The following is a 21,917-nucleotide window of genomic DNA, read 5'->3' as shown; positions in this document are numbered from 1 at the left end:
CTAATTAATTGACTTGCAGGTGCCTTGTACGAGTGGCCGTATCAACTCTTAAGGGGTTTTTCTTTAAGGTCGGTATTGCTACATATTCTTGTATCCACAGCCAGTGCAGCACGTCTGATCTCACACAACGACGGTAGGGCGATACAATTGACAAAGTTAGTAAAAACGAGCTGAAACGCTCAGGAACGCTTTAAATTCCTCTGCAAGATGAAAACCTTTTTATGGCAAAAGCTAGCATATCATCTCCGCAAATGTCGGCATAATAACCGCAATACGTGGGAGTCGCCCGAAGGCCAGGGAGTCCAGACATCACTCAGACAAATGCGCGATTCAAATGCATATTGCCCTTCGGTTCTCTCGAACAAGCTATGCGCGCAATATTTAACATATATTGACTGCAGAATACGCACTTTAGGTCTCACCTGCCAATCGCCGTCCTGCTATGGCCGTGAGTTTGCTCCCGGCGTACACCGATGTGTCAACGAGATTGGATCGTAAAGTGTAGGTAGACAAGTAATATTTGACAAGTCTGACTTTGGCGTTGTAGTGCTGAGTTTCCCACTAACCAAAGAACGTCTGTAGCTTTTCCTCCCTCATCACGTCCAACCCACTGACCGAAAACAAGCCTCAATCTCTCTTGAGCTCATGCTATCTGCGCGCATTCCACTCCCCGCACTATCCGTTCCGCGTATACCACTGAATCAAAACCGACAGATTCGTATTGGTTAGTGATCTTGTTCATGACGACCCGTCTCCAGTAACCTATGATGACGTTAGCGTTAGACTGTGACATGATCCCCTGACTCGGCCTTAAATACTTATGAACTAGAATAGGACGCTGTGATTGTATCGCTGCTTGTGTAGTCCCTTACCAACCGAGTCAATAGCCCTTTTCCCTACTCATGTCGTTATCCTTGATAGTGCTCATCAATCGTAGAGGACAAATAAAGGTATGGTTCATGAACCCTGAGGTCAATACCAAATCTCTCTTCGTTACTGTCGAGGCGCAAATTTCCCCGGACCCTGCTTCCACGACATGTTCCCACAATAAGCGGGGATATTGCCGGCAACTGGCCCGTTCTCGGTACTAGACGAATTTCTGTGAACATGCGCAGCGCGGCCTGGGGGGATGTGGCTTGTAGGCTGGAATCGCTCCGGGAATGAGTCCAAGAATTGGACCGAAGATGGTCCGACTCGCTGCCAGAGCTCAAGTACCGATGGTGATTATATAAGGAAGCATGCGAATCTGCAACAAATATCATCTTCATAAAGAATTGGACATTCTACTTGACTCCTCAAAAAAAAAAAAAAACAAAACAAAACACAAAATGGCCCCGAGATCGACCTGGACCCGATTGATCCGCTTCGTTGCTGAAGACGATGGACAAACACATCTTGGTGAAGTAGATGCAGCCCAATACCCAGACATTGGCCTCTCGGTGGTGAATGGAGAGCGAGTCGCTGTGCGACAGGTCACAGGGTCTATCTTCGATGGAATCGTGACAGAAAAGACCTTGCATGTTGCGCGAGTTAGTAACCCCGTCTCTTAGGACCCTCCACTTCTCCCTTGTCGATATCTGATGACATTTTATAGCTCCTGGCCCCGATCGATATGGAAGACGTCCCTCTCATCCGATGCATGGGTCTTAACTACCGAGACCACGCAAAAGAAGCCAATATGCCCATTCCCGACGTGCCAGTACTATTCATTAAACCCCGAACTGCGCTGAACGGTCCCCACCCAGCCATGATTAACGTGCCCATGATAGCCCAGGATGGCTCGAGCGACTATGAGGCCGAGCTGTCCGTGATCCTGTCCAGGACAGGCCGCGACATTCCCGAGTGCGATGCCATGGATTACGTGCTGGGCTACACGTGCGGCAACGATGTGAGCGCTCGTACGCAGCAGTTTAAGAATAGCCAATGGAGCTTCTCCAAAGGTAAGCGGAAACCACATTGGCACTCCCAGCTTGTCTTGTCCCTCTTGAGGCTGATTTGCGATTGTTAGGGCTCGATGGCTCGTGTCCGCTGGGGCCCGTTTTGGTGGCTCCCTCTGAACTCGACCCGCACCAGCTCGATATCAAGGCCATTCACAATGGTGCGGTGGTGCAGGACTCCAACACAAGGTACGGTCCTTATTGTTTATTTTTTATTTTATTTTATTTTATTTTTTTGCGAGTCCTCTAACGAGAAGAGCCCGTGCTGATTAGAATAGAGAGATGATATTCGACATCCCTAAGATAATCGCGTTCCTGTCACAGGGCACTACCCTAGAGCGCGGGACGGTGATCATGACGGGGACAGGGCCAGGAATTGGGGCAATGCGTGATCCCAAGGTCGTGCTGAGAGATGGCGACGATATGCGGGTTCAAATCCAGGGAATCGGCACGCTCTGTAACCGGGTTTACTATGAATAGTCTGCATAGCTTGGTAGAGTACGGAATATACTCTGGACCATGAAATGATCACTACAGCAATAATTAGCCCATCGGGGCATTTGTAAGAGATTTCGGGGTGATTTCGGACGAATTCCCACGTACTACGCTCATTCTCCACCACTCCTCTTCCTCCAGTGGACTACTAGTTTAACCAGCAAGATCCACATTCTTTACCCCGCAGACCGAAAATGGTCGTGTGGGGTGTCTAACTTCGGTCCCTGACGACGGGGGTTGTGGACGTAAGCTCACACTCCGTCTCGTCTTCCCCTTCCCCAGCTTTCCACAAAATCGCCTTGATAGATTATCCTAGTCCTCTCACTGGTATCCAGCCGTAAAATGCCCTCTTCTTCAGGCGACCAACGTTCTGATATCTCGTGTCATGCGTGTCGGAAGCGGAAAGTCAAATGGTACGTCCATGGTAGACTACAGACCATATTGATAGATATTTCTTCTGGACAGAGACTGACACCCCCAGCGACCGTACTTATCCTCATTGCCTTGTCTGTAAGCAGACAGAGATTACGTGCACGTATCCTGCTGGCCCCTTGAAGCCTGGACCCAAAATCGGCTCTCTACGCACGAGAAAACGGGCGCGTGCCACGTTCGACAGTGGACATGAGCGCCCGGCCGGTACTGCTGTCGCATGGCTGGGTGAAGGGGAGTACGCATCGGTTATTCACAGCGAAAGCTGCGTTCCAGACAGCCAGGGCGCCAGCACCATGCTAGTAGGGGCGAGCGTACAGAATGGATCGACTACGGCCGAGGCCAAAGCCCTAGATCTGTCGTTTATACTGCATCCATCCCACGTATCATCTCCTCCAAATAAAGATGCCACTGGACCAACAGGACACTCTTCAAGCAATGTTCACACGACGCAGCTGGCCATGCAGCGAGCACACGCGGTTCTGGGTGTCGCGCCCGAAGAGGCCGAGCAACTGTGAGTGCACTACCAAAAAAGGACTGGAAAGACAGAGAAACAGGCACCTGATTGATACTTCTCCCAGCACGATGATTTACTTCGATAATATGATGACCATAAGTTTGTTTCACCAGCCCAGCTTCCCGGAGAAGTTGGCGCGAATCACGTCTCCTACTCAGTTGGCGGCTCTGCTGGCTGCCATGTTCGCCTTCGCTGTGCGGTTTCGTCCAGAAGAGATGGACGTCAATAGGCGAGCCGCCTGGTTTCTGAATGTAGCTCTGCAACAGATTGACGTGGCTCTAGACGAGTGCGGCGATGAGACCCCACCACTGTGCTTGCTCCAGGCATATGTCCTGGCAGCCCACTGCCAGTTAACCCAGGGGGTACTTGGCCGGGCGTGGCGCACTCTCGGCTCGTGCGTTCGGCTGGCGTATGAGATGAACTTGCATTTAGTGGATGTTCAGGGGCCCAGGAATGCTGCCGCTGCCGTGGATATTGCCAGATGGTGTAGTGACGAGGAGCAGCGTCGTGCCTGGTGGGCGATCTGGGAAATGGACGTCTTTGCCACCACCATTCGACGCACGCCCACTGCAATGGACTGGTCGCAAATTGAGATCCTGCTGCCCGTGGATGACGAGCATTGGTTCCAGTGCCAGCTGCAAGAGAGCTGCTTCTTCGAACCGGATCCGATACGCCGGTGGAAGATGCTCGAGAGCTGCGGAAACCAGTCGCCCAAGGCCTGGTTCATCGTCATCAACTCGTTAATGAAAGAGGCGCAGCGGATCTCAAGCCCTAGAGGGATCCCCAGTCGGTCGCAGTCGGACCAGGTTGACGAAGCCCACCACCAGCTAGAGATCATCGCCAATGCAATCCGGTGCTTTCAGCTGGCGCTGCCCAATCATCTTAAATACAAAAACCAAGATCTAATGTTCGACGTGCGCGGCGCCAGACGGCTGAGCAGCGCCGTCTACAATATCAACATGATGACCCACCTCGCCAGGCTAATGGTCTACCGTTACGATGTCTTCAAAGGCCGGGTCCGGGTCTCACTCCTGAGTTGTGATGACCAGCATAATCATGATAGGAGCAGCAGCATGAGGGAAGGCGAGCATGCAGCCATCAGGGAATATTTTGATGCGGCAGACAAAATTCTGACCATCATCCAGCGCAGCAGTGCCGACCACATTCAGTACACCATGCCCTTCCTCTCGAGCACGATCTGGCTGGCATCTGCCGTACAACTGATGCGTAGCCAGCTTTGTCGCCCCGGAACGCTCAAGTCGGTCGTGAAATCGCGGTATGAGGTCCTGCACTTGACATACAAGAAATGTGTCGGCTTCTGGGACATGCATCCGGCCGTTCAGCAGAGCTTAGAGACACTTGAGGAGCAGCTGGAGGCGTGTAAGCAAGCGGAAAGCACAACATCTGCTCCTGCTCGCCGGCAAGACAGTACAGACCCGGCGCCAGCATTTCCGAGCCCGGCCCAGAGTCATATCATCGCGCCCACGTCAGACTGGCAGTCCGAGGCGGGGCCCAGCAACGGTATGGTGAATGAGGGATCGATCCTCGATTCCATGGCGCTACAGTCGATGAACTGCCAGCCCTTGCCTAGTCAGTTTCTCTCGTCGGCCACACTTGTCGATCCGATGTTCCTTTTTGGTACCAGCACACCATCTGTAGATTTTACTCGGTTATGGGAATTGGGACCTCAGGCTGAATGGGCCACTATGCGTCTGGATATGCAAGGCCTGCCTTGATTTACGGGGTATGCTGGTGGTAACCTAGTGAGAGTCTATAACAAGCATTCCAATGTGAGTTCTACCAGTCAATCAACACACAGGATCGCTTTCAGCACCGCTGACAACTTCTCCTCGCAGGCAGCAGCATCCTTTAGCACACTATCGGCTCTCCAGGCCACATATCGATCTGGACGAACCAGCACCGCACCGCTCTCTTCCACCCCGCAAAGGCGCTCCCATTCAAAGTACACATCCTCCCAGTCTTGCCGGAACCCTATCGAATACGTGCATACCGTGACTCCAAGCCTGCCACCTACCCTCTCCGCTGCCTGTTTCCACGGCCCACCTCCAATACCAGTGAACAGTGTGAAAGCGCCGTGTCCTGCCAGATCGATCGTGGACACTGGCTGCCCGGGAATGGCCCGGTTCAGCCATACATGCGGCAATCGGCAACCAGGATAGGTATTCGGCTCATAGTACAGAACAGGGTCTTCGGCCGCGCGGCCAGGGAGCACAAAAGGATCGGCCTCGTCTGCGTCGTAGATCCCTGGACCCTCGTATCGCTGGTTCATCTCGATGCCTAAGCCGTGAAACTCGTGCGCTGTATGCGCAACAGCCTTTTGGAGGGTCTGACGCCGCTCGCGCCCGGCGGCAGTGGGCTCGGTCAACTCTTCAAGCGCGCGCTGTCGCTCCTCGAGAGATGCGCCGAGCATCCCGAGCGCGGCCCAGATCTGGTGATGATCCCTGAACGCCTGGTTGGCGCGCGTTACAATCCCGTGGCCGACGGGCTGTCGCTCGGCGGAGTATGTCGAGAGCAATGGGGCTCCTGCAATGCCACGGTGGACATATGCAATCTTCCAGGCGAGATTGAAGGCATCCTGGATGCAAGTGTTTGATCCAAGACCGTTCAGTGGCGGATGTCGATGCACAGCGTCGCCCAGGCAAAAGACGTTATTACCGTCTGAGTATGTCTCCGCCACAATCTCGTTGATATACCACTTGGAGATATTCAGGATCTCGGCAGGCGTTTCGTCCCCGATTAGCTCCCTGACTCGGTGTAGGTATTCCTCCTTGGACGGGCTCACGCTCGCAGGATCATAGCCTCTAGTTGGGAAGAGGATGAACATCCACTCATCCCACGGCTTGACCATGCGGATGATGGCCATCCAGCCGAAGCTGGGATGGTCGCGGTCCGGCTGCATGACCCAGTGCAGATTTCCCTTTCGGTGCGCCACCAAGTGGGAGAGATCTGCTTTTACTAGCACGTTGATCGCAAGCCCTTGGCCTGGTTTGACGGTCAGCGGCAGGCCCAGTTGCTTAACAATCTGACTTCGCGCCCCGTCGGCACCAAACAGGTATCTCGTCCGAATCTGGTACTCTTTGTGCGAAAGGTTGTCGCGGACTGTTGCGGTAATTCGCTGTTTCTCGTCGCGCGCAAAGGACAACAGCGTAGTGTCGAATCTCGTGGTGAATCCCTGCCATGTTGCATAGCGCACGAGGATGGGCTCCAGCAGCGTCTGGGGCAGATCAACGGGCGAGCATGGACTGGCTCGTTCGTAGTCTCCCTGGTCCATGTTACTCTTTCCTTCTCTCTTTGCCAATGCACATGGGAATTCGGATTCCAAATTTACCTTTCTTCTCGGATCGTTTCCCCACGAGTAAATCCGCGCGTACTCTTCGCCCGCCATACTATGACACCACCGTGTGTGAACCATATGTTCTCCATCGCAAGCGACCTTTCGGATCTCACGGTCAAGGCCAAGATCACGGAGACACTCTACACTTTGTAGATTAGCATTCGCAAGAATACCAGATGAAGAAGAACAAGCAGAACAGAGCGCAGAGAAGCGCAACATACCGAGAGCAGCCATGTTGGTGATGTGTGCTCGAGGCGTGTCTTCCGTGCCAGGTGCTGCACTGATCATGATTCCTTTGAGTCCTATTCTAGAGTTAGTGCTTGATTACATACTGTAAAGTAAGTGTAGATAAGTGTTAAATGAGAAAAGAAAATATGGAAGAAAGGCTCTAACTACCGTATGATGTGAGAAAACAGGCCAAAGAAGCTCCTGCTGGACCTGCACCGGCAATCAGGAATTCCGTCTCGACAATGTCATCTACACTGGCACCAGACATGGTATTGGTATCTGGGATGGCTTCAGATGCATCAGAATTTGTTAGAAATGAGGGGTCCATCGTGAGCTGCATGCGCAGGTCTTTGCGTGTTTAGATTCAGTTTACAAAAAAAACACTGCAGCAGAGAATGGAGAACAACGCACGTCTTTATCCACATCGTCTTAGCCCGAGGCTCTCTCATCCAGCCCGGCTTCTCTTTTCTCCTCCGCAATCGCATGATTGGGCCTACTTGGACGATCTGCATTAATCCGACCGAAGACCCTCCGGCTGATCCTCCGAGATGTAGGCACACCTGGAACAGCCTGGAAACGAATGAGCGTAGGACGATGGATAAGGTCCTCATTTCCTTGATGTTGAATAGCTTTAAAAGGCCAACAGATTTCATTGCTGGCACGGCAAGGTAGTTAATTAACCCTTGACAAGACCAAATAATAACACGCACCAGACCAGTCTACACAACAAAATGACGGCAGCAACGAAGCCGATACGTCTCGTCCGCCTCGCCCACGTCTGCTACACACATGCAGACCTCACGGCAGCCTCCCGGTTCCTCATAGATTTCGGCTTCCAGGAGCTGACCCAAACCGTCTCGCCGAGCACCGGCCAGAGAACAATCTACTACCGCGGCACCACCACCCAGCAGCCCTTCGTCTACTGCGCGCGTGAAGGGCCCGAGGACGCCTTTGGCGGCGCCACGTTTGTGGTCGAATCACGAGAAGACCTTGACTATGCGGCCCAGACGCTACCGGGGTCGGAGGGGATTGTCGATCTGGAAGCAGAAGGTGTTCCTGGAGGCGGACTCTCCCTCACATTCCACGACCCGGTTGATGGGTTTCCTTTCCATCTGGTCTGGGGACAGCGAGGACGAGAAGAGCACGGGGAGAATCAGGGGGGAAACGGCTTGCCGGTGTTGCAGTATAATTTTGTACGTGTCTCAAATCTCATACCTCTCTTATCTGCCATTCATCGCTGCGTCTGGTCGACAGAGGCAGGACTGACAGGATGCAGCCTACAGAGAAGCACCGACCGGGAAATAGCACTCAGAGGTTCAAACCGGGTACTTACTCCCTGGCATCGCGGCATCGCGGCATCGCCTACTGTATACATACTAAACTGCAATCAGGCCCAGCTCCCGTCCACAAACTCGGCCACTTTGGCATGTGCGTGACGGATTTTGCGCGCGCCTACGAGTTCTATACCACTCGGTTCAACTTCAAGGCTAGTGATGTAAGTGGCACATCTGAAATGTGTTTTATATCACTCACTGGGTGTGAGAAATACGTGCATATGTGCAAACTGACAAACTATATATGAAATAACAGCTCATCCATGATGAAGCCGGTAACGATGTGACCGCGTTCCTGCACTTGAGCCGTGGCCGCGAGCTCGTAGATCACCACTGCTTCTTCATTTTCGAAGGGCCCAAGTGGCATGTGCATCATTCGTCATTTGAAACACATGATTTTGATACCCAGTTGCTGGGCCATCATTGGTTGAGAGAGAAGGGATACACGAATTGCTGGGGAGTGGGGAGGCATATCATGGGAAGTCAGATATTTGATTACTGGTCAGTACACTCTTTCCCTACTTATCGTAATAAGGGAATTCTTCTAGATATTAGAGGTATGAGCCGACAAACTGACCGATCTTGTGCCAGGTTTGATCCGTCACGATTTATTCTGGAGCATTATGTGGATGGGGATTTGGTGGATGAGACGTACCCTACTCATCGCTCACTCGCTTCGCCGGATAATTTGCATGTTTGGGGTGAGTCCCTTTATTTTCATGCCCATACGAGATACTGGCTCTGGTGCTGATTTGTGTTTCTAGGGCCTGATCTGCCAGAGGGTTTTCTAGCTTGAAGCGCCTTAGCTAAACCGCACATGAATCCTGGGAAAAGGACAGGGGTAAAGGACAGTGTCGGATAAAGAGGTATCTTTAGTAACTATAGCCCAATAGGAACACATTACTAGCCCTATCTATTTAGGTTCTTCTCCTCATGTAATGTTTATGCCAACACTTCAAACACACCGAGTAGGGGCATTGGATCACCACGAACAAGATAACCCCCTCTTTGCTACAACAAATACATCAATCAAACACAGCTAGACCACTTTGTAGATCCAACTAGAAAGTTTGATTGAGGAGAGGCTGAGCAGACTATTACACCTAGGTTCGGTGGAATAGATTGCAAATCAGCCATGCCGAGAGAGAGTTGCCCCGAAGTTGCTCCAGGACACTCCGGCTGGGGTATGGAGTATGGGGAAGCTGGGCTGCCCCAGACTGTGTGTGGATACTTATATACACCTTCCCAAAGGGTGTTCAGCTTCTCTGTTGATTCCACTTCATCTGCAAACTCATCTTGACTCAGCAGAATATGAACTCACTACCTTTGCTGCTTGCTGCTGCCTCTGTAGGCTTTCTGTATGTGATTCTCACCAAAGGCCGGAGAGAGAAGGGCCTCCCTCCTGGTGCGTATATATTCCCTTACTCCTGATAATGTTTTCAGGATTTTTATCATTTTCCTAACTGAATCTCCATCATACTAGGGCCTCCTACGCTACCATTCTTGGGAAACCTCCACCAAATTCCGGTTAAGGGATCTTATCTCAAGTATGCCTATCTGATTTACTTTGCTGAACTTGGTCTCTTTGTGTGTAATCTTCTTCTCGATATTGGCTTACAACCTTAGATTCACAGAATGGGCCTCCCAGTACGGCGGCCTGTACTCGCTCAAACTGGGCACCGGAACAGCGATCGTCATCACCGACCCCCGCCTCGTCAAGGAGGTCATTGACCGCAAGAGCTCCAAATACAGCAACCGGCCAGAGTCATTCGTTGCGCATACCATTACAGGCGGCTCACATCTGCTTGTGATGCAGTACGGCCCTCTCTGGCGCACGATGCGCAAGCTGGTTCACCAGCACTTTATGGAGACGGCGGTGGAGAAGAGCCATATACATGTTCAAAATGCAGGGGCGGTGCAGATGCTGAGAGATTTTTGTGTGAGGCCGGACCTGCATATGCTGCATCCGAAGAGGTACAGTAACAGCATTATCATGAGTCTAGGTAGGTCTTCCGTTGGTCCAGCTGGATCGAGTGGAGCTAGGGCTAGGTAGACTGACCTGTGGAAAGTGTACGGGGTCCGAACGCCTTCGGTTCATACGGCCCATATGACGCAGTTATATGAGATGATGGTTCGTATTCTTTCTCTACCCTTCTTATGCACTCAAGGGATGCCGACTGACCGCGCGTTCGTTCTCTTTCAGGAGAATTGGTCCAAGGTAATGGAACCAGGCAACACGCCCCCCGTCGACATTTACTCCTTTCTTCATTACATTCCCCAGAAGCTCTTTGGCAACTGGCTCTCGCGCGCAAAGGAGGTTCGGGACGAAATGTGCCAGCTTTATGGGCAGTATCTGGACCTTGTGGTCTCCCGGCGCAAGAAGATTGGCAGTACAGGCTCGTTCATGGATACGGTGCTCGACCAAAATGAGAAGCTGGGTCTTACACGTCATCAGCTCTATTTCCTCGGCGGTGTCCTGATGGAGGGTGGTTCTGACACGTCGAGTTCGATCATTCTGGCGTTCATTCACGCCATGACAAAGTGGCCTCAGGTTCTGAAGAAGGCGCAGGCCGAAATTGGTAATGTCATTGGTGAAGACAGAATGCCCGCTTGGTCGGACTATGGCTCGCTGCCCTATGTTGCGGCTACAGTCAAGGAGGCCATGAGATGGAGACCTGCCGTGCCGTTGGCGTTCCCGCATGCAGCTGCTGAAGGTTGGTCTCACTTCCTACACACTTTCTACTTTCTACTTTGTTGTCGAACGTGTTGCTAAGATTGAAAACAGATGACTGGATTGACGGTCATTTTATACCCAAAAGCAGCACGATCATCGTCAACGGCTGGGGCATGCACCATAACGAAGCCCGGTTCGGCAATCCCTCAGTCTTCGATCCAGACCACTACAAAGGTCAGACAGCCCTTGCTCCTGAACTGGCCAATGCTTCTGATTACACGACCCGCGATCACTATGGCTACGGCACCGGGCGCCGCATCTGCCCAGGCATCCATGTCGCCGAGCGGAACCTGTTTCTGGCCATTTCGAAACTCATCTGGGCCTTCTCAATCGAGCCCGGAGTGGACGAGAGTGGGAAAGTGATTGAGCCGGACTTGGATCCTAGGACTGGATATAGCGAAGGGTTTCTGGTCTGCGCGAATGATTTTCCATGTCGGATTATGCCGCGATCTGAGGCAAAGCGCGAGAGCATCATGAGGGAGTATCAGAGGGCGCAGGAGGAGGTCTTTTCTCGATTCGAGAGCCCCTCGTCTTGAATTGGAGAGGTTCAAGTAGGAAGAATGAGCTAAGGCTAGCCAGTCAGACAGCGCTTGATTCTCATCACATCTACATTTTAACAAGATAATTCTCGCAAACATATATTTGGTATAAATAACCTATTATTGTCTCTCATTACTTTTAGCTTTTCCCCATGGGCTATTGCGTAGCATATTCAGTACAAGGTATTTCACTGCTCAGCTGAAACTAGTACGGCTCAGATCCCACATGCACTCCGGCTGAGTCCTAAATGGGCGACCCTCAGCGAAAGCGCGAAGCTACAGCAGAGTAGACAGAAAGAGGGACTGACGTTTCTAGGGAGACTGTCCAGAACTACAGCGGAAAAGAGCCTTGCAAAAGAAATGAGAGTTTTGTAAGATTCATATATATACTTGCCTGCCGGGAATGACATCCCGATCTACGCTATGAATATATATTTGACAGCAAAACCCGACTACCACCCAATCCTCTGCGCTTCATGTCTATCGCACCTGCAATTATATGGCCAGCTTAACTAGATATGATTCCTGCATTCACCACCGCACACCCCTGTTTTGAGGATGATTCCCCAACCCCATTGCATAGGTCCTGCGGCTCGAATAGCTGTTGATGAAGGATCATAAATAAGCTTTAAGGCTTTTCTTAGACCTAGGCAGTTAACCAGCTATAACCTGAATTCCTGATAGCCAGCCTTCAAGGTTACTGGTACATCCGTTGCCAGCCAAAAAGGCGGGTCGATCTAGAGGACCATAATCGGAACATCGAACTACGGAGATTACCTGTGAACATTATTTGCCGCGTGATGGACGTGATAGCGAAACAAAGTGAAGTTTATTGCAAACGAATGATAGAGGTAGAAACTAAAAACACCACTTCTGACCCTTAGCCACCATGATTCCACCATATTCAGTTGCGAGCCCTATCCATGGCCATATTTTTCGCACTCAGGCATGCATCAATCTAGTGGGTGCAGATGCAGACCCTAAAAGTCTCAGTCAGTATACATCAGACAGTGAGGATAAGGGGGATATCTTACTGCTTGTCGTTGCAGTAACCGCCGTGGTAGGTTCCAGCCCTGATGCACTGTGTATCGGTTAGCAAACGGTTTGTTCGAAGATGCCATTGGTAGATAGGTATATGAACATACAGAAGCGCTGCAGGCAGCATCACCGGCACCAAAGATACCACCAAGCTGGCACGAAGAGCGAGCCATGAGCTCTGCGTCAGGAGCAGGAGCGGGAGCGGCAAAGGTCATAGAGCCGAAGAGAGCGACGGCACTGAGGACGATGGCGGAGAATTGCATTTTGATTGAGAAGTTGGTCTGGAAGACGGTTCTTTGAGGTTTGATGGATTAGAAGACTTTTGACTTGATTGATTGAGCTGTTGATGGGATTGAGACAGAACAGCGGGCATCGAAGGGGTATTTATGCCTTTCGAGGCGTGGAGTCCCAGCACCAGGGTGACACTCTCAAGTCGCATCGTGAGAAATGCACGAGTGTTGAAGCCATTCCATGCTTGTGCTTTCGCTCGCCACGGGCACAGCTCATGGGCGTTGAGGCAAACACGATGACGATCGGCGACACTATTCGTATTCCAGGAGACCATACAAGCGAGGTCGCTGCGTCGTGGGGACCCATACTCAGGCACGAGGTTCAAAGATAGCAATATCCCCACATTACCGTACTCTCCAAGATGTAGATCAGAGCTCTAAATAGCAAATACCCGCGAGAGATGGGGCCGGATCCGTATTGGGATACGAGAGGCTGCGGCTAGGGCTTGACGATCAGGGTAGGGAGCGACGCCGTGGCTCGTACAGGACCCACCGTTGAAGCGAGGGACATCGATCGCCTGCAGATTCGTTTATCTAAGATTGAGTATGAGAATGGGCCAATATCGCTTCTGCACAGGGTACCGAGGTACCCAGCCATCGTGTCGTCTCGAAAATACTCTGGGCCCCATGGCACAACTCCCTTACCGAAACTGCGCTCTGAGCCCCCAACGACAGTTACGATCGACATTCCAATGCTTTGGGGGCCAGTCAGTCTGGGCTATTTCGGGCCAGTGCAACCTGGTATCTCTCGCTTTGGCCGAGCAATACGGCCAATGAGTCTCCATCCGAAGGGGATAGCGCATGTCTATTGCTGTGGTCAAATTATGACGGCGATCGAACCAGAGACCACGGAGACACCTCGTCAAGATAGTAATTGAAGAAGGACTAGGTGTGTCAACGAGTGACTTAGGCACAGAGTACATGCGAAAAATTCTGGGGCGACCATGTTTTTCTTGCCGCAAGGGGCCACAAGGGGGCAACCCTAGCACGAGTAGCCCAGCAAGATCCGCGCCCTGCAGGCCATATCTCAGTTATTGCTTCGTGTCTATGCAAGAGAACTCAAAGAGTCTAATGTAGTTGGCGGGCGTGTTGGCACTCCACTGGGTGCGGCCCAAGGCGATTTTTTATGGCAAAGATCGCGATGTGGATGCCATACTGGACCAGCCGGGGACAGTGCCGGCTAAGAAGTGGGTTCTGGCTCCAGAGTGTGCACCAGTTGCGGTGCTAACACTCTGGGCCTGAACGTATGAGAGCTACAGTTGCTTGGAGATCCAGGTCTAATTATGGAATATCCAGGACGTGAAACGAGACAATGTACATACTATCGAGGCCGCTGTTGCTCAAATCCACGCCTAAGAGATGTAGCAGACGGTTGCGGTAGAGTATTTAGGTACGGACCTGAATTGATGAAGAAGCTCAGCATGCAAGACCAGTAAATTCAACAGGCAGCCACATGTACTCTGACTGCGCGTTTGAAGCTCCAAGCACTCCACGTAGGGACCTCACCTCGTAGCCAGTGTCGCATTCCGGACCAGAGAGTCAGTGCTTCCCCCTCGGATTTGACCCTAGCCCCTTAGTCTCAGGATCAGCAGAGCTCGTCTACTCTGTCTACCACTGTTTGGACGGCACACCGGCAGACTAGGCCGCAGTGCCTGCGACGGCAAGCCTTCCTTTGGTTTTGGATTTCAGCATGACGATATTGTGCGCTCGGAAGCCAGGTGGTCAAACGCAGCAGGATCCTATGACCTTGTGCGCTGATTTGGGACTTTTGCTCTGATATGGATGCCGGGATCCGGCAGGGAGATATCTGTCACTTCGTGTCTGTGGTCATCCAGAGTACACAGGGCTGCCATGCGAGCTGTGCATGACACGACTTGAGGCGAGGCGGCATTGGCGTACGCGGAAGAGCTGCTATGGCTGACTTCCTGCAGCAGGTTGAGGATCCCCCCTGGCGAGTTCGTTGGCAATTGTCCGAGGTATTCATTTCCCAGTGAGTTGGGGTAATTGTATTTACTGACACGCCTTGGTCATATGCTCTGATGACCGTGACTGCCAGCCCCCGTTGCCAAAGAGGTAGAGCCCACAGAGCAGCCATTCGCGCCGCGAGAGGCAATGCAAACGCACGGGAAAATGCCTTCACTTCGTCGTCAGCATTGGCATTGCCGAATAGCAGACGTGTCTGCGCGCAAGAAGTTCGCGCAAAATGAAGACCGTAGCTCTTTTCAGAGCGGTAGCACAGTGAACGTGGTCGCTATGTCAAGCGTTTACGTCGTGTTCTTGCCTTCTCTTATATCTAGCCTTCAAAATCTTGTCCTACGAATATGACTTGCCGGTGAACGTGCCGATAAATTGCCATCAGCCTGCTGAGAGTGTGAGTACAACGGATGTAGTTATTCTGATCGATTCTAGATGGCCTAATAGCAAAACACCTGGAGGTTGACTGCCGTCAATCATTGTGAGCACTGAGGCTTATTTATGTTTCAGATATAAACTGCTGATGCTGGCTGTCCTTGCTGTAAAGAATAGTTAACGGTAAGTCTAGTTATCATATTCTTCACAATGAAACCTTGAGCATTATACCACCCTAATTCTGACAGGTAATGTGTCCTTGCTGACCCCATGTCCACACATGGACTTAAAAGCATATCTTGCATAATTACATGATCCCGTTCGTTTGCTTTTAGAACTGGGCGAAGGAGTTTACGGTGTGTCACAGTACGAAACCAGGTTCTGACTGGTGCACATCGTAAATGAGTCTTTCGTATAACATCACCCATAGAACTATGGGAAGATAAAAGGATATGATACCCTTTATGTGCCAGCCTGATTGGTACATATTATTTATCAGTGTATAGCGCTAGTTCCTGTACAATTGGTAGCTACTTAACTACCCATAATCTCCTAGTACTTGAGGTAATGGGCCTGGGTGATATAGCACGCTCGTTAGATGAGGAAAAGGGGCATGGCAAATATAATATGCCGTGATTCTTTAGCCAAATGAACTACAAACACACCATGATACTTTCATTAGAATATTCGCTGATGAACAGTAATCATCCATGAATGCAGCACCTAACCTCACAGTTTGCGCTACAATCTCCTTCTTCCTCTCCCTCCTTTCTAAGCTCAATCCTCTCTATTATGGGCGACCTCACAGCCCATTGTCAGAAATTTTCTCAAGTTCCGTGGTGGTCCCTATCCCAACGCCAACACTAGCGTCTTGCGAATCGTACGCTGAGTTCGGGTAGGAGTTTGAGTTTGTCGAGTCAAAAGAATCCGACGCGTCGCCGGGTTTTGCACTATGAATTCGTCGGCTTTGTTCGCTTTTGGATTCAGTCGCACTTCTGTCTGCTTTAGTACTCGAATTGAGACTGGGGGCTGGAGGCTCGTAGGCGTAGGGGTTCACTTGGGTTTTGGGCGGGTTGGAGGACGGTTCGGTGGGGTTGTTTGTGCTAAACATCCTTAATAGCTATGTAATATCTGTGAATATGAGACTAGATTGAGTGTGGCTTAATGTCACTTATTACTCCTGGCAGTTTATAATTGTTTGATCGCGGACTTGGTGGCGAGTGATTCAACCCTGATGTCATTCGACAGAGGGCCGAGTATGATTATTCATATACAACACACCACCTTGACAACAACTAAAAGGAATTAGAGGAGTTGAAAAAGGGTTTATGGCTTTGGTGTTCCTAACTTTCATTCAGAAGACTCAGGTGTTCACAAAATACTAGAACCTTAAAAGACTGCCCTTTCTTAAGACATTCAACACGTGTCTCACTTCCGACACGCCCAAACTGTGCTACGGTATTTCGAGTAGCCAGCCTTCATGTTATAAGAAACTAGCTGTTAGCCATGCTTTCCTGATGGGTGAGCCTATAGTCGGAGATGAAGAACCCTAGAGCACCTGAATAGATCCAAGCGCCTTTCTGGCCTCACCAAAACGAATCATGCTGCCTCCAGAACAACGAACACCGATAGCACAACCATTTCTTCTACATAATGCCTCTTTCATAACATTGATTAATCAGCGCAGATGGAAAGAACTGATAGGTCCACGGTAGAGCCGCAATTCTGCAGCTATGCAGGCAGTCAATGACTTGTACTATAGCAAGAGAACCGGGCTGTAATGTTGACTCGACAGCTGCACCATTATCAGATCAATCATATGGATAAGAGCCTCGTAGCCTTCAAATGTCAAATCAAGCCAGCACCGACGTAACCTGGTCTCAGCAATGGGTGTATCCCCAGCTTGACCAATCATCAGCATCGTGACATATTTGAACAGTGACCAAGGTTCATCGCTACCAGTAGCCTTCGTAAGATTCATGGGATCACACCTAACAAGCATGAGAAGCAGGTCATTCAGGAGTTACAGACGAAAACGGAGCACTTGGGTTCTTATTGATGCACATACACTGACCAACATGGAAGCTGAGAAAAGGTCACTCGTTAAGGCTAAGGAGCCTTCCATGACTAGACTATTGGGAACAGAAAACGCCTTGCGGCTATCTTCACTCCTCCATCTCGGTCCTAAACTCTACCCGCTCAGTATCAGCCTGTACCTTTTTTTCGCTCAGGTAAGACATGCTCATCTGACTCCCAAACAGTCCTTCCTCTTAGAAGTCAGGCGTGGCACCCTGTCTAACCTTTCCATTGCCTCCTTCTCATTCCGCTGCCCGCTCGCCAGTGGAATAATCTCGGCGATCGAGTGACAACCATATCATGTCGAGTTGATCGTGTGCTTTGATCTTAGCTCCGTCACTCCAGCTCATTCCAGTTCCATGCTCTCTATGCCGAGTTTGATCATTTCTTGCGCATGGGGCTTGGGGGCTCGTACACCTAGGCTCTCCGTCTAGCTCTTCCCTTTGGACCCACCCTTCAAGGCCTTGCGTCTTGGGAAGTATCAGAGACAAGGTATTTTTGCTATGGTGAACGCCTTCATGGTAACCACTGTCGATGACGAAGTCTTGTACTCCAGGAAGCAGACAACATCAGAGAAGCGCCGAAAAACAATCCGCATTTCACCGGCACGAGTCGCAAAAGCCAGGGCCAAGGCGGTCCAACACCGGGAAGTAGTGTAAGAAATGATAGATACAATACAGCTACACGCCGTCTTGGAACAGGTACTTGCGAAGAACAAACTGGTCAACGATGTGGTTGTAAGTTAGGATGCATCTTCTTACTAAGCAAAAGCCAACCTATTCGTCTATCAAGGGATCAAACGAGGGGCTGAGCAATCAACTTCAATACCACTTCAATCACTAGATCGCTCACGATGCTATCTTATCCGGCGGTATTTACTTTTCAGTGTATTTGCACAGGTTTCATTATCCATAACAGTGTCCTGTTGCCGGGTTCTGAGAGAAATTGTATCCAACGACTCGACTGTATGCAGTACGAGATACCACAATCATGAGAAAAGAGGGGTTCATTCATACAGGACGTCACCGCTTGCTGACTTGCAGCTTCAAAATGAACTCAGAGGGAATTAAGCGAAAAAAGAAATAAATGACAAAGGAAATCGACAAAGGAAAAGGGAATCTAGCTGACGCTGGGGTATTGTGATGATGGCTTTGGCATTATCTCATCTCCAGGCGCCTTGGCTTAGAGATAACAGGCCTTGGATGCAATCCAGGTCCTCTTCCTGACTCGCTGCGTTGCCGCCCATGAATGCTGAAACGTCACCTTCCAGACCAGACATGGACAGGGATTTTGAAGGTCCGACTGTTTTTCGATGCGAGGGCTGTGACCATCGCGAGCGTCCTGATGTAGAAGCGTCGTGTGGTCGGCCGTCTCGTCCGTTCGAGTCCTTGAGGACAGGCCGGTGGGTATGGCTGGAAACCGTCCGTCGACGCGATTGGGATACTCGAGTTCCAGGAATCCAATTCTCCTTGTCTGAGTCGCCGGCTTCAAGTTCGAGGTCATCCTTAGCAGATTTAGAGTTCTTGAGTGTGGAAGGGAATTTCTCGCCCAAGGCTTTGCGGCCAGATTCCAACCGACCGAGGGAAGAGACAGTACGAGAAAGCTTCTGCCTCTTCTGTCGCATTGCTTGCGTGATAGGGGTACCCTGGGTATCGGAGTTTGGTGTGAGGAGGGAGGGGTGCCTGGCGGACAGGCTTCGGGTCAGAGAACGCTTGCCACCGGAGAGTAGGGCCGATTTTGGTGTGCTTTGTGAACTGAAAGGTGTGGCAAGTGCACTTCGCGCGTCTGTATCGAAGATAGACTCCCAGTTCCTGGGATCGCGCGACCTACCGAAGGATTTCTCTCTTTCTAGGCTACGCGGTGTACCCAATACAACAGCGCTATTGCTTCTGCGAAGACCAGCGAGTCTAGGGGTGCGAGTGGGGAACATGGAGATGCGGTTTTTGGACGGGGATGGTTCGCCGTTGGCACGGATGACGGCTTGTCCGTCTGCCGACATTGAAATTCGAAGCGAGTTTCGTCCCTTAGGGGGTGATGGTGTCAATTCGCCTTGCTTTCGAACCATGGCTTCTCCGTCAAAGGAAAGCGATAGCCTCAGGGACGGTGGTGACTTTAGGCTGTCTAGCATGCTTGGGGTTGCTGACTCTTTGTTTGTTTCTCCAAGATCTGATCCAGATCTCTTTCTCTTGGCGGAGTTTGGGTGAAGCGCGTTGCTGGACGCGTCGATAGGACTCTGCATCGCGTTCAACTCAACCAGACTGCTGTCTGCCGCTTGTTGACTCGAATTTGGGGATTCGGATATGGCAACGCTCGTTTGTGAGCTCTCCTCCACCTGGCCCCTCTCATCCTTGTCCACTGCATCTGATGCAAAGGAGTCGCCCTCGGGCATCGACGGCCGCGAACCGTGAGCCCGTTCGTGGTCATGGTCCTGCTCCAGCCTGCTGGAGCCCTCTACAAGTATACTGTCGTCGCATTTCGTTTTCGAGTCGTCGGACTGGGAGGAGGGCAAGAGTTCGTGAGGCTGGAGAGGCTTTGACTTTCGGCGGTCATTCTGGCGACGGTTCTGAAACCAGATCTATGGAGGGCTGCATTAGCGCGGGATATATCCAACTAGGCTAAGGGAGTTATACCTGGACTTCTTTCTCACCCAGCGAAACGCGGCTGACTATGCTGGCCCGTGATATCTTGTCCGGTTTTGGGTTTCGTTGGTACTCTGCCTCGAGAATCGCGTAGTCTTCTGGGCTATAGACGCGTTTATCAGGTCAGAACGGCAAATGATCGAACGCTAGGTTGGTCATGAGCAGTAAAGGCAAAGCATACCTAGTCCGACGCCGTTTCTGCCGTGCAAGCAATTTGTTATCCACACGCGGTGGGAGGTTCTGAGTCAACGTCTTCTGGGAATGGACCAGAAAGGCGTAGCTGGAGGAGGCCGTAGACGAGTCGGAGTTTTGAGTAGATGGGGGAGAGGACGATAAAATCACGGCAGAGGGCTCGGGGTCAGACATAGTGGGTGGTGGTTATGTAGAGTCGACACGGAACGGCAGCATAAGGACGAAGCAGCAGAGAGGACAATTAGAGCTAAAAAGAAGAGAATGCGAGAAAAAACACTGGCACCATTGCGTGGAAGAGCAAGAGGAGCAGGGAAAGGAGAAGTGTGCACCGCTGAAGTGGGAATGTTCCCGACCTAGAGCTCGTGCAGAAAAGACGCTTCACTGATCGCGTCGCGATGTGGACGCCGTGGACGAGACGCGGCGTGCAGCCTGAGTCTTTCGGGGCCGCCCGAGTCTCCACTCTGGTCAACTTCACTCTTCCAACTCGATAATCTTCCACGCACAACGCGAAATAGATCTTCGAGTTTTGCTTCAATTGATTGAACGGATGAAGATTAGCTGTATCATGGTACCTGCACACATTCGCGATGCTGATCGTGGTGCTGTAGAACCCCAATATGCGTGACCACGTGCCGATCCATACCAGACCCGCTCAGCATCACGACAAGACAAGATATGCCAATGCTCAAATCCGAGGTAATCACTTCCTCAGCCTAGTTTTCAGCCTGCTGGAATCTATACAGTCGCCTTGTTTGCAAGGGAATGTACTCAGCCTCGAGGATCCAGAACTGAACCAGTGGACCAAACCGTGCTTATCCCACTGTCATCTGCCCCGCGATCCCGTCCCATGGTCCACAAGGTCTATACACCGACTAATCACTACTAGGAAGGCAACGCGGCACTTTTTTTATACTGATTTAGGAACTCTATCAATCATCACCGCATCTATCCGGGAATGACCGCATAGTTTGAGGACTAGCTATCAGAGTGCCGGGTGAAAATTCAGCCATCGATAGTTCGAAGGTGTAAGACAAAAACAAGTCGGCCATGAAATCAATCCGTATGGGCTAGGATATCAAAAGCCGCCATTGCTGCTTCAAGCGCTTGATATCCTTCTGCGGCGGATAACTGCATCGCAGCAAACTGGTCATTTTCTGCCAGCAGATGCTCCCTGGACTGCTGATCCAGCCTTCCGATTATGTATATGGAATGGTCCGCGCCATTGTCTCCTCTTTCTCCCCAGCAGTGTTGGCCTACAGTCTCTCTTTTATCTTTCTCGTTTGATCCCCATCTTTGGCCAAACACATCTCGTCTCGTATATTGTCTCCAGCTAAACAATTTGAACAGAGCGCGTCCGCACACTTTCCATCCGCACGGCCCTTTCAAACAGAATTGCACCCTCCGTCCTGGTCTGTGTGAGAGCCAGTCCTCCCGCGTTATTCACCGTCGACGTTCCTACTACGTGGCCGGTGTCAGGAGGGACTGTACTCGTTAGCGAGGGTATGCGTCCCTTCGCTTTGCGGGTTTTAAAGTTGACGGCGCGCAAATGGGCCCACGGATGAAGGGGTAACAAGTAAGTGAAGTAGACTCAAAAAGATACCATACTTACAGGCTGGCTAGCCTTTTAATATTACATATTGTATCTTTGCTAGTATCGGTAGAACAAGCGGGAATATCCACCTCGACGATGATTCGAGTCACTACTATTATGTATAAATAAAGTATAATGAGCATTGTTCCTAACTCCCGAAGCACGAGGACGTTA

At 51.0% G+C, this 21,917-nt stretch overlaps 8 protein-coding genes across 8 annotated transcripts, besides 1 other annotated feature; 5 read left to right on the top strand and 3 right to left on the bottom strand.

Moving 5' to 3' along the window:
- Positions 1 to 21,917: part of a sequence feature (contig 1.84 954..621812(-1)) that runs on past both edges of the window.
- ANIA_10612 (fumarylacetoacetate hydrolase family protein) lies at positions 1,329 to 2,417 on the top strand (the record flags this gene model as incomplete). The annotated part of the gene is made up of 4 exons (XM_657555.2): positions 1,329 to 1,529; positions 1,595 to 1,940; positions 2,009 to 2,126; positions 2,216 to 2,417. 4 exons carry the CDS (start codon positions 1,329 to 1,331, stop codon positions 2,415 to 2,417), a joined length of 867 nt encoding a protein of 288 aa, XP_662647.2.
- ANIA_10623 (fungal specific transcription factor domain-containing protein) lies at positions 3,267 to 4,731 on the top strand (the record flags this gene model as incomplete). The annotated part of the gene is made up of 2 exons (XM_050611551.1): positions 3,267 to 4,636; positions 4,683 to 4,731. 2 exons carry the CDS (start codon positions 3,267 to 3,269, stop codon positions 4,729 to 4,731), a joined length of 1,419 nt encoding a protein of 472 aa, XP_050467568.1.
- ANIA_05044 (uncharacterized protein) lies at positions 5,183 to 7,289 on the bottom strand (the record flags this gene model as incomplete). The annotated part of the gene is made up of 4 exons (XM_657556.1): positions 5,183 to 5,370; positions 5,443 to 6,873; positions 6,955 to 7,035; positions 7,130 to 7,289. 4 exons carry the CDS (start codon positions 7,287 to 7,289, stop codon positions 5,183 to 5,185), a joined length of 1,860 nt encoding a protein of 619 aa, XP_662648.1.
- Positions 7,693 to 9,046, top strand: ANIA_10624 (uncharacterized protein; the record flags this gene model as incomplete). The annotated part of the gene is made up of 4 exons (XM_050611550.1): positions 7,693 to 8,202; positions 8,238 to 8,456; positions 8,552 to 8,796; positions 8,887 to 9,046. 4 exons carry the CDS (start codon positions 7,693 to 7,695, stop codon positions 9,044 to 9,046), a joined length of 1,134 nt encoding a protein of 377 aa, XP_050467567.1.
- ANIA_10613 (cytochrome P450) lies at positions 9,607 to 11,565 on the top strand (the record flags this gene model as incomplete). Its single annotated transcript, XM_657557.2, has 5 exons — positions 9,607 to 9,700; positions 9,779 to 9,842; positions 9,922 to 10,298; positions 10,365 to 11,009; positions 11,081 to 11,565. 5 exons carry the CDS (start codon positions 9,607 to 9,609, stop codon positions 11,563 to 11,565), a joined length of 1,665 nt encoding a protein of 554 aa, XP_662649.2.
- Positions 12,376 to 12,932, bottom strand: ANIA_05046 (protein Anisin-1). The gene is made up of 3 exons (XM_657558.2): positions 12,714 to 12,932; positions 12,603 to 12,649; positions 12,376 to 12,548 (listed from the first exon to the last, which is right to left on the bottom strand). The coding sequence occupies exons 1-3, from the start codon at positions 12,867 to 12,869 to the stop codon at positions 12,527 to 12,529; spliced, it is 225 nt and encodes a 74-aa protein (XP_662650.1). The 5' UTR covers positions 12,870 to 12,932; the 3' UTR covers positions 12,376 to 12,526.
- On the top strand, positions 17,324 to 18,315 carry ANIA_05047 (uncharacterized protein; the record flags this gene model as incomplete). The annotated part of the gene is made up of 4 exons (XM_657559.1): positions 17,324 to 17,476; positions 17,878 to 17,976; positions 18,023 to 18,058; positions 18,295 to 18,315. 4 exons carry the CDS (start codon positions 17,324 to 17,326, stop codon positions 18,313 to 18,315), a joined length of 309 nt encoding a protein of 102 aa, XP_662651.1.
- Positions 18,484 to 20,443, bottom strand: ANIA_05048 (uncharacterized protein; the record flags this gene model as incomplete). Its single annotated transcript, XM_050611549.1, has 1 exon — positions 18,484 to 20,443. The coding sequence occupies exon 1, from the start codon at positions 19,708 to 19,710 to the stop codon at positions 18,484 to 18,486; it is 1,227 nt and encodes a 408-aa protein (XP_050467566.1). The 5' UTR covers positions 19,711 to 20,443.

Source organism: Aspergillus nidulans, chromosome III, assembly GCF_000011425.1.
Source record: "Aspergillus nidulans FGSC A4 chromosome III".
In the NCBI taxonomy this organism is placed as follows: domain Eukaryota; kingdom Fungi; phylum Ascomycota; class Eurotiomycetes; order Eurotiales; family Aspergillaceae; genus Aspergillus; species Aspergillus nidulans.
This window is presented reverse-complemented; position numbering and strand designations above follow the sequence as displayed.

Bases quoted from the DNA above. Each gene is read 5' to 3' on its own strand.
- ANIA_05046 (XM_657558.2), bottom strand. From the start codon at position 12,869: ATGCAATTCTCCGCCATCGTCCTCAGTGCCGTCGCTCTCTTCGGCTCT. The intron at 12,650-12,713 runs GTATGTTCATAT...ACCGATACACAG, and splicing joins ATGCTGCCTGCAGCGCTTCT to TGCATCAGGGCTGGAACCTA. The intron at 12,549-12,602 runs GTAAGATATCCC...TGAGACTTTTAG, and splicing joins GGTTACTGCAACGACAAGCA to GGTCTGCATCTGCACCCACT.